Raw genomic sequence first — 11,782 nt, forward strand, 5'->3', positions numbered from 1 at the left:
GTAGCATACTTTTGATTCGAGGTCGGCTCTCATCCTTGAAAAAAACAACTTCAAACGGGACTATTGGTATGATTGCTTTTGCTGTACGTGATTTCAGGCACGTATTCAACAATTTTGTCCACATGGTTGCATTATATTTATTCCATCCGTCTCCATATTTCATTTCATTTGATATTCTATGGAATTTCTGTTATTTCTGTACTGCACACCTGCACTCTCATTTACCCGTTTTTGCCATCTTTCACTAAACGGGAGTGGAAAAAAAGAGAAGGAAATCATAAAGGAAATGTTAGCATCAGTAAATAAATTGGAAGGCGAATACATCCGATGTATCCTCTCTTGTCTTTCGGCACATATTTTGTGTTATCATATCATGTATTCTTACAACATGTGTACAGATGGCTGCTCTGACGTTCTTAACAGAGGACCTAGATTACTACGCCAAGGCGCACCAGACATTCTTGCAGTATGCTACCAAAGTAGGCCCTGTCGGAAACTGGAGCGAAGAGGCCTTTGGAAGAACAGTCGCTGCCGATATATCCGCTAGATGTTCGCAAACCTCTCAGCTTCGAATTTTGGGTATCGGCAGTGGAGCAGGTACGACAACGTATTTCATTTTTTTTTTGTTTTTTTGCAAGAGTTCCATAATGTACCCTTCGCTAAAATTGAAAAAAGAAATCAAGTGATAAAATATAAGTGATATGATTAAGTAATTAGGTGTCTTTAGGATTAGTGTTAGAGTTTAGGGTTAGGGTTAAGGTAACGTTAATCTCCTAAGGAACAATCTTTCGCACTAATATATATATATATATATATATATATATATATATATATATATATATATATATATATATTGTTGTTGTGTATCTGTTGAGTATAGTTTGTAGATGATTGATGGAAAGTGTTTGATGTTGTGAAGCAGAGCATTCCAGGTGTACCTGTGCTAGAGAGTCTTGTCCGCCGGTAGCGGACGAGACTCCCAAGCACAGGTACACCTATATATTTTGGAGTTTTTGTCATAGGTATATATGTATCGTATTATGTATATGTATATGTATATATACCTATAACAAGAACTATGCGCCTGAGACTTTCAGGTTTAGCTTACTTCATTTTGCTAGTTCATTTGTGGACATGCACGTCTAGCATCTATACAAGTGCTGATTTATTACGTAAGACGGATCGCCTTTCATTTCAGTGCACTGGATTTTTTTTTTTCCTTTCGAGAGTTCTCTGCCCTATTGACCGATTCTGTGACGCGCTATGTGTATTTTTGGCATGGGCGCAGCCATAGTGGGTGTATCAGCCGACCTAACTGGTGTACTCCCAACTGGTCTACTCCCAACTGGTCTACTCCCAACTGGTCCACTCCCAACTCGTCTGCTCCCAACTCGTCTACTCCCAACTCTAACGGTTACTAGTTATATAGTTTGGGTTGTTTTTTTTTTGTCTAGATACTACAAACTCCTTACTTGAGTCTACTTCATCCAGTTTCCTTTCCCATTGAGATAGGTTGAACACTCTTGGTGCCCCATTTGGTTTAATGTTTTTGTTCTAATTATGACAATTTTATTATTTTTTATAAAAAAAAAAGAAATTATGTCACAGTGTGAAAAACTTGCTGTGTTACATTCGTGCTGGATGTGTGATTTATATCAGAAGCAATCGTGCAGCATTTATATGTCCAAACTTCAACACTCCATCCATTCACCTTTGATACACAATCATAAGTATGGTAAAAATACGGCCAGGATGTTGACTGGGTAGTCGTGTCTCACCATTAATATGTCTTTATATTCAGCATGTGCGGAATAATTAACAACTTTAAAGAATAGACTACTATTGATTTTTGTACCATGGCAGGGTTATGAATAGTCCGTGACAATGAGACGGACTGGACACTAGACAAAGTGGTATTCATTATTAGCATGACCAGATAGGAATGATCAGTTTGGGTAAATTGTTGAGAGTATACCAGTTGGGAGTAGACCAATATTGGGTATAGACGAGTTGGGAGTAGACGAGTTGGGAGTAGACCAGATGGGAGTAGACCAGTTGGGAGTAGACCAGTTGGGAGTGGACCAGATGGGAGTAGACCAGTTGGGAGTAGACCAATTGGGAGTAGACCAATTGGGTATAGACCAGTTGGGTGTAGACCAGTTGGGAGTAGACCAATTGGGTATAGACCAGTTGGGTGTAGACCAGCTGGGAGTAGACCAGTTGGGTGTAGACCAGTTGGGTGTAGACCAGATGGGTATAGACCATGTTGGGTATAGACGAACTAAGGGTTGGACGATATGATAACTAGACAAAGTGAACTAGACGAGATGACTTGTAGACGAGGTGGGAGCAGACAAAGTGGCAGTAGGCGAAATGGATATTAGACGACATGACAAGTAGACATTGTGAGTATAGACGACTTGGCTATTAGATCAATTGCTCAGTAGACAAAATGCTCCTTAGACGAGTTGGGTATTAGACAGTACGGGTAGTGGGCAAAGTGACTATTAGACAATATGTGTACTAGACAAAACAAGTTGTAGACCAAATGGGTGTTAGACGAATCGGTAATAGACGATTTGCCAGTAGACCAATTGGAAAATAGACAGAGTGGCTGTAGACGAGGTCACTATAAACCATAAGCTTCATTTTAATTATTGTAGATAGGAATCTTTCTAGTTCTTTTTTTCCCCTTTAAGAACTCCAAATGTTAAATTCTTGGTGCTTTTGTTTTGTTTCGATTTGTTTTGTTTTTGTTTTGAATGGTGTCAGTGCAACGGAAAAGCTGAAATTCAATTTGTATTCTTTACCTCTTGACTGACCAAGCAGAGTATTATTCAGACGTCAATCAGTCTGTGTAATGTGGAAAAGCTGTGTTTTGTTCTTGTTTTATTCTATTTTCTGGGATGGGTGTCTAGCCAAGATATTATTTAGTCAAAGGATATTATTTTCTTGCATGGTCTACTAATCAATGTAATTAATAATAATAATAATAACAACAATAATGATAATAATAATACTAACTTTAGTGGATGTACTTTAAAGCAACAGGAAATGTCCAATTGTCTTAGCAAACTTCAAGTGTGTGAGTATGATATCAAGAATTGGCCAACCAGATATGGTATAGGGGGCCTGCAACTGAACAAAGACAGAAATGTAATCCAACAATACCGTTCTTATGTTCCCATTATGTCAGTCCAGCATCCAGTTTGAGAACGTACGTATCAATAATGTTTCTTCGTTCAAGAACCTTGGTGTAATCTTTGACAGGAATCTCACAATGCATCTCATCTATCAATCCGATCAGGGGCGGATCTATAGCTTTTTGCTAAGGGGGGAGGGGGTATGTTTGGGTCTTGAGAAAGCAACAACCAAAAAAAAAAAAAGCCTTCTCAATATTTGACGCCACTTCTCTTCCGAAATCGAATGACAAGCGCAGAAGAAAGTCTGTACATCTCCGCTTTACATAACTGAAAAAACGAATAAAAAAAAATACACTCAAGAGGAGTCTAAACCCCAATACATCCCCCAGCCACTGCTGATCTGTAAGGTCGCTTTCTTTGCCCTACACAAATTTGGATTTTCAAGAATTTCCTTGAGAAAAAAAGAACGGCGACAGCAGCAACAACAACAAAACACACAGAGACTTGCTAATTCTTTAATCATGTCTAGAATCGACTCATTCAACAGCCTCCTTGTTTGGATGACCTGATTGTCAAAGTAATTAATGAATTACAACGCATTTAAAGGCCGTGTCACACTGTTCCGGGCAAGCTACGCAGGCTTGTGGCGAGGAGGTAGTTTCCAGCACGTAGAAGATTTTCAGCGGGCGAACAAGAATGTTTACAATTTTCATTCATGCCTTGTCATACCGTATCTGGGGAAGTTTTGCGGCTTGACTTGCGGGGAAACAAATTTACTCCCCGGAGCTCTCCGCAGTTGGTCCGCACCTGACAGTATCTAGCGCGTATCTAACTTGTAGTTGCCCGGAGGTGCTTGCGCAAGTCCGATTTAACTGCAGCCAAGTTTTGAGCATAACCAAAACTTTTTCCGGGTGAGTCGCGGGAATGCCCGGAGAGGTTCACGCAGAACGCCAGTAGGAGGCCCGTAGCGGCAGCACTTCCCAGGCAACTCCCACGCAGGTACCTCGCAGTCCCGTATGCAGCCAAGATAATGAAATTCTGTGGGATTTCAGCCATTCCATCAGAGGAATTCCTTCACTGAGTTGTCAGCCCCCACGCGACTGGTACAAAGGTCACACAGTATACTCGCAAGTATAATTTAAGTAGAACGCGTCCAGCAAGTAGGACACATGCGCTGACTCGCTCAAATCCTTTTCCGCCCTCAGGAATGTCCGGTATGCTAGAAAATCCCTACACGTAACAAGCCCGAGTAGCTTGCCCGGAGAGGTGTGACAGGGCCTAAACACGGTTGAGGGTAAAAAAATATGCTTGCGCACCTCCGGGCGACTACGGTTGAGATACGTGCTAGGTACTGTCATGTGCGGATCATCTACGGGGACGTCCGGGTAGTCAAAATTGTTCTTTGCAAGTCGCACGCAAGGCTTGCCCGGATAGGTGTGACACGGCCTTAAAATTCAGCTTCACGGATAGTGTATTGTAGTTCATGCTTTCCCACGTGAAAATAAATTCCCTGCGACCTTAAATCTTAACCTATCTAACCTTACAAAGCTAATCAATCGTTACAGATTACATATCAGAAAACTTTTTCACCACAAGAGAGATCCTATACTTGATGAGTTATTGGCAAACTATACTAGGTCGAACTACTTTATAGGTATTGGCGTCTTAAAGAATTAATTGTTATCCCACAATGTGCATTATCTATTCAGGAGATGTTGATCGGGCGATGACAAAAATGCTCCTGCCCCACTTCCCGAAGATAAGCAACACAGTCGTGGAGCCATCAATTAAGCAGCTTTACCGGTTCAAGAAACTGGTCGAGGAGGAGACAAGCTCCTTGCAGGGTGTGTCTTTCGACTGGAAGAATGCGACTATTGACGACTACGTGGGGTGTCTCTCCGCCGACACCCGTGAGAACTTTCACCTGATCCACGTGGTTCATGCCATTTATTACACCTCAGACCTCACGAAGACCCTGCAAGTGCTATACGATTCTTTGGCTGAGGGGGGCATTCTCTTTGTCGTTGCTACACCAGGTTAATATGCCCTCAATTTCGTTTTTTTTTTTTGCGTTATATATACTGCCCTTTGTTTTTATTCTCTCATAGCCTGCCTCTATAATTTACCTATACCATGTATACTGTAGGTCATGACCCCATTCAAATGCAGAAATGCATAAATCAATGAAGTTTGGAGAAGCATGAAAATTCCGCAAACTTCCATACTTTATGAAAAGTACATGCACGTTCCTTCCACTTATTACGTGACAGTCTGGTTGCTGTTATATTAACTTTTGCTCAAATCGGCAAGTGAGCTGCGCATCTTGTAGAATGCACAAAACCTGAACGTTTCTATTCCCTTCTGGAGTGTGCACCAGCCAGCTCTAAGTTGTTGCTGCATTTCAGAGACGCTAGATGTGTTGTTCAGTGACAGCGGCTGAGCACATTATCATCTGGCAGCTCTCCTTTGAACCATCTCGAGCTGGTTAAAAAAATAACCTATTGTGTGGGGATCCCACACTGTGCAACCATACTCCGTAAGAGGGCACACAAGAAGGGTCGTGTATACTGTTGTTTTGAAACTCAAAAGGGGTTTCGTTAAAATATTCCCGCTTGTGTTTTCTGATACTACACGTTAATACAATGTACAATCATTCTTTTCCCTCCAATTTGTGGAACATTATTTTGACATACATGTACGTTTGCCCTCCTCTCTATTTTGACCTTTCTTTTTACTTTCATTGCTTCAGAAAAATCTGTCTTTGTGAAGATGCCCAAGGTAGTGGCGAATGGGGAACAACAGCTTTCTCATTCAGATACATTATCTGACAACGACGTGACCAAAGCTCTGGACATGCTCAACGTGCCGTACACCATTGAAAGAGGCTCATGGCTTGTTCCTTGCACGCCGTGTTTCGACGAATCGTCACCTGATGGACAACTTCTCCTGGATTTCTACACTCACGTCAAACACTTCCGGAAGTCTGCTTCTTCTGAATTACTACATAAAGTGCTGCAACTTCTCAGGTCTTCAGAGGTGTCAGTCGAAAAGGGTGGTGACATCTTAAATTATCGTCACTGGGTCCACATCATTGTGAGGAAGGAACAGCAGGCAGAAAATAAGACATCTACCAAAGAGCAATAGCAAGCACTCCTAGTTAAAACATACATAGTTCGGTCATTTAACATCAACAGCTAGTTCTACCCATACTTTTCTCAGTTGTATACCTCCACATTGTGATGAAAATGTTGTTTGTTTCCTATAGTTCTGTAAGATAGAAGTAGTGCTTCAGGTGTGGGTATACTATCAACTAATAAATAGACCCACATGGGGGACTGATATGGGTTATTAACAACAGGTATAGCTGAGAACTTAGTTTATAATGATAGGTATGTTTATTTTCTTAAAAATAATTGTACTAAATACTATGACTTATTGTTTCCCAACATCCGCATTTTGTTCATGTTACCAATGCTATACTATACCTTGAGGTGGTCTAAAATCAAATGTGGAGTTCGCAGTAAGAATACCATACCTTTCACATTAAACTCAAGATCATTTTGGGTAAATAAGCCAGTTCGGGGTTAGCTCATGTGCACTTGAGTACAAATTACCTTTCATTTTTCTCAGTTGGTTAGGCACTTCCCTTGTTTTCAAAGCGACAAAATGCATAAGCTTGCCAGATGTAGATCTATCAGTCGTGTTCAAACAAAAAATGAAGTTGTGTATAGACCAGGTGACGAGAATGGCCCATCAATTTACACTTGGGAAAGCATCCATTTCATTATTCTGCATTAAATGTATTAAGATTTTTTTTTCCTTTTGATATTGCCAAATGCAATTTTTGTTGTTGGGTGGATGTGCTGGCAAGCATGATGTTCATAAAGATTACACGAATAATCATTACACAACAGCTGCCTAAATTAGTGAATCTAAATACCAACGTGCCCCATTGGTACAAATGACCTTGTTCTGCTCATGTTCAAAGTGGAACCCCTAACTGGCTTATTCTGGTATACATTCGAGGCAAAAATCAGTAATTGTGTGTTTGCTCGTTTGGCTGCCTTTAGGCCGGTAACATGGCACTGCAGAAGCCCCTTTTCAGCTTCTTGTGAGGGCAGTGTGAGATATTTCAAATGTAACTAACATCGATTCTGCATAATCGAAAGTACTCACCATGGATATAGGATAAAGTGACGAGCGAATAAAGATAAACAAAGCTAGGAAAACATGAAGATCACTCTATAATATGCTCTAGACCGTCATTATCGTATGGTAACTGCAAGGCCTATAGTGAAATGAGCACATTTCCATTAGGAATACAGTCCGTCTAAAGCAACCCGAGTAAAACAATGCTTAGCTAGGGTTTTCGACACCGTTTTGTCTCACCAGCCAAGCTTCTTATCTACACAGTTAATCCCTTGTACAAACATTGACCTATAACAGAAGAAAGTACTCCTTTGAATCCATACACGAGTGGCAAAATTGATCTAATTGGCAAAGGGTCTGGAATTCAGACTACCCTTATCTAGAAAACGGTGTCGAAATAATCCCCAGACCCGAGTTAGGAGAGATTTTAGACGTGCAACTCCTCCTCCAACTCGGGTTTGAGGATTATTTCAGCACCAGTTTGTAGATGTGTAGTCTACATCAAAGACACTTATACATTTGCGGCAGTGGAAATGCATTGCTGATGACCAAATTACTTCTTGTTGCATGATTGTGATGTGGGCATCGTAATTTTGTGTTAATTTTCTACCAAACACAAGCTGCACGATTTTTTTTTATTACGTATTAAAGAAAGTGCAATCTTTATTTGTGCAGGAATTTTTTTTTTCTCTGCAAGAGTTCTTTACCACTCTAGTCTAGGGATTGATTCAACACTGTTTTAGGGGATTGCAAGGTCTAAAACCCGAATTGTATGAAGAAATCATATTCTGAGAGGTGGGGAAGTCCCTTCCAACCTCCGCGGCATGTACAAATGGCAGAGAGAATACTCATGACAACATAGCAACAGCAATGTGCGGCAAAGCACTCTGATGTGTGCGTGCACCCATGCATGCAGTCATTTTACACTTGCCAGACTGAGATAAAAACAAAGGAGGGGGGGGGGGGGGTCTCTGTCATGAGAGAGCTAACCGTTGGTAATGCTGGGTATGGCAGTTAAATCCTAATAGGATTAGGATAGCAGCTTCTCTTGTGTAAACATTCAAAACGGTGAGTTCAATTTAGACGAGGTGTTCTCGTCATGTCGGCGAGGTACTAACATACAGTGGACTCCCGTTATAACGAAGTCCGTGGCACCGGCAGTTTTCTTTCGTTATATCGAAATTTCGTTATAACCAAACAAATAAACAATTAAAACACAAAGAACCGATAATGCTGTGGCAGGAATTTTTATTTCGTTGTAACTGGAATTTCGTTATAACCGTGTGCGTTATAACGGGAGTGCACTGGAAGACAGTTGGCATAACATCAGCTGTTCCGCAGCTATTCATGCTATTAGTGCGACCAAGAACAGTGGCGGATCCAGAAGTGGGCGCACCGGACGCGCGCCCCCTCTTTCTTTTTTGTTCAAACAAAAGAAATAAAAAGAAAAAATGGGGCGCCTCCCCTTTACGAAATTTCTGGATCCGCCCCTGAAGAAGGTTCAGGGAATGGAGTTAGACATAAATTCAAGTTGTTGTTTTTTTTTTTCATTCGGTATCGAAACACAGAATACCTCCTTGCTTTCAAATTCGGTGGTTTTTATACATTCCTTTTTTGCTTATTTTCTCCAAGGAATTATAGGGTTACGGTTAGGGTTGTGATGTGTTTTATGTTAAGTTTGATGTGATGATTAGAATAGGGTTTCGGTTATGTTGGAGGGTATAGCATTTATGTTTGGCTTAGTGTGCGTATATTAATTTTCATGGGAGCAATAATAATGTCTCAGGAGCAAATGTCACGGAACCTGCACATGCTTCGTAACAAGATCTATTAAAGGGATGGTACAGTATTGGCGGAGATGAGAATTGGGCTTTTAACTTTTTGTGAGATACCAAGAAAACACTTACATGATATAGTACAGAGCATACCATTTTAAGAGGTATTCAAAGTTTATTTGATGAAAATCGGGTCGGAATGACTGAAACATCCAAAAACAAAGTAAAACAAAACGATCGTAATAAAGTGTGGGTCCCACACTTTATTAGAATCGCTCTTTTTTTGGATATCTCAGCCATTTCAAAGCCAATTTTCATCAAATAAACGTTGAATTCCTCATAGAATTATAATGCTCTTTCATATTTCATAAGAGGTTTCTCGTTATCTCACCAAAAAATGTCAGAAACCTGAAATTAGGTCTTAACCAAAACTATACAGTCCCTTTAATATTGTCCTGCATTGTTCCCCGGGTATGTATGCATGTTTCTGTATCTATTTGTGTGTGTGTGTGTGTGTGTGTGTGTGTGTGTGTGTATGTTTGTCATTTCGTCATATACAATTGTTTTAATTGGGCCTCTTCTTCTCTCTTCTGAATCGGACTGCCCATTCGTTTACTTAGATTAGTATACCATCATAGATTACGAATGCAGTTACTTTTTATTTCATAACTTTTACTACGAAATTTAAAGAGCATTTTTGTCCTATGGAGCTCGCTAATTGTCCAAGCTTTGCTTTTCTGCAAGTTTTCTCCACATTCCTTACAACTTACTTATTAGCATGCATGCTATTTCAATTTGCATGGCTCTCACGAGGATCAAAGTATTTGCATAATAATTATGTTAATGCATGTATTGCATGTACTATAAGATTATGTGCAGGTGTACATACGTATATTTCAAAAGTAAAACATAGCTCAGGTTCACCTGCAGAACTGTCAGATGTCGTTCCAAAATGTACACGTGCGCCTAAGAAGTAAATAACGCTGTAATAACAAGATATGCGTTGGGTATATTTATAATGCGAAAATGTGAAAAAATTAACCAAGGAGAAAGGTCCTGAGAAAAAAAAAACTGTAGGCACGCACATAATAGAGAAATGAGAGAAAAAGAAAGGAGAAATACAGGAAAGAAAAAAAAAACCTTCAACTTAAGACAGCTCCCACCTCTCCTTGTGTACATTTTTCTCCCATCATTGTTGAAAAATTTGCGCTGTTCGCATTTCCGTCGCGTGTTCTTCGTGTACGTATCTACGTAACATGCTGTACTTTAGTCATGATACACACGAAATTCGCTCGTACGTCGTGAGAACTTCGCACAAATTGCGCAAGAATGGTTTTCGGCTTCATTGTCGGAACACATTCGGACAAACACTTTTCCGAATGTTGGATTTTGTCATTCGCGTCCATCGCAAATTGTTCGCATGCTCCGTGAAATCAGACCTTTATGGGCCGAGTTGATCAAGCGCGCATCAAACAACCTCTCTGGCGAGCATACAAAATAAACGTGCGCCTATAAAGTGATTAATTATGGCGATCACGAACTGCGTGTAAATTGTCTGAAATAGGGTCGAGTTGTCTCCGAGACCGAGTTAGCCTGGATCCTCCTGGAATAAAAGTTGGTTATTATTCTACACTTTTGATCTCCAAATACACCAAAACAATTCGTCATCCCGGCAAATCGCGCTCAGTCAGATAAGTGTCTTGGTAGACTCTTTCGATATATTGCAAGTATCAAAAAATGCAAGACGGGTTCTCACGAAACCCTTACCAGAACTATGTTTTCACTTTGAATGGTTGTTGCGTATTCATTTTTGGTGTATACGTGCTTGTAGTTACTTTATTGCACTTCCCAATAAAGATGTCTTTCCACTCGTTTGAAGCGAAAGATTATTTTTACTTTGTAATGATTTTGGAGTATTTCTGATATGGAAATAAATGAAATGAAATGACATGAAATGAGCGCTGTATTATCCCCTTTAAACCAACTTTACGATGCCACCAAAATTTGTTTGAGCATGCACTAAACTGGAGCTGCGTCACAGATAGGATCACAATATTGAGTCCATTGCATAATGACAAGAACCCTCTAAAGAAGGTAAATGTCTCCATGATAGTACATGACAAGTGTAATCATTTTTTTGGTCATCCCTCTTAGAAACAAACAAACAAACAAATAAACAAAAGTTCGAGCAGTATAATAATGTATCATTGTAACGGTAAAGGCACAAAGATTAATGAAATAAAATCAAAATTACTCCACTGGAGATAATTATTATCCGGACAGTTATAATCTGACATTGAGTTGTAAAGAACTATAATACTTTAAGATGATACCATATCAGTTTTTAATGGCGGAAATTAATCGGAAGTGATAAAATCGGCTTTCCAAGCAGGAGGGTTTAGTTTCAAACACTTTCACAACAATAAGTTCTAATTCATAATTTTGCACATAGTTCAGGAAGGATTGACTTTTGTTTTGTAATATTATGTTAATCATTTTAATATGTATAACATCTAATTTCATTCAAGAAATAAACAGGATTTAAAGATAACCGACATTGTTAAGTCTGTTAGAGTTCAAATAGTTCTTCAGATTGCTCAGAAAGATGTTATAAGTGATGGTCTATTGTAAGCCTTTGGTGAGATTTTATACAGAATATAGTGGACTAAACATCAGCAGGGTTCTGTTGTATGAATAGAAGTAAATCAAACGTAT

The 11,782-nt window shown here is 39.7% G+C and overlaps 1 protein-coding gene across 1 annotated transcript; it reads left to right on the top strand.

Annotated features, from left to right (window-relative positions):
• Positions 1-398: 398 nt before the first annotated feature.
• Positions 399-6,287, top strand: LOC139709756 (histamine N-methyltransferase-like). The gene is made up of 3 exons (XM_071621717.1): positions 399-597; positions 4,853-5,179; positions 5,893-6,287. The coding sequence occupies exons 1-3, from the start codon at positions 399-401 to the stop codon at positions 6,285-6,287; spliced, it is 921 nt and encodes a 306-aa protein (XP_071477818.1).
• Positions 6,288-11,782: the final 5,495 nt, after the last annotated feature.

Source organism: Diadema antillarum, unplaced genomic scaffold, assembly GCF_040938485.1.
Source record: "Diadema antillarum isolate AM-2024a unplaced genomic scaffold, OU_Dant_1.0 seq00001469_RagTag, whole genome shotgun sequence".
NCBI lineage: Eukaryota > Metazoa > Echinodermata > Echinoidea > Diadematoida > Diadematidae > Diadema > Diadema antillarum.

What these genes read in the sequence shown, in the direction of transcription:
- LOC139709756 (XM_071621717.1), top strand. Translation starts at nt 399, where the DNA reads ATGGCTGCTCTGACGTTCTTAACAGAGGACCTAGATTACTACGCCAAG. An exon ending in GGGTATCGGCAGTGGAGCAG is followed by an intron (nt 598 to 4,852) that starts GTACGACAACGT and finishes TTATCTATTCAG; the next exon opens with GAGATGTTGATCGGGCGATG. An exon ending in CTTTGTCGTTGCTACACCAG is followed by an intron (nt 5,180 to 5,892) that starts GTTAATATGCCC and finishes TCATTGCTTCAG; the next exon opens with AAAAATCTGTCTTTGTGAAG.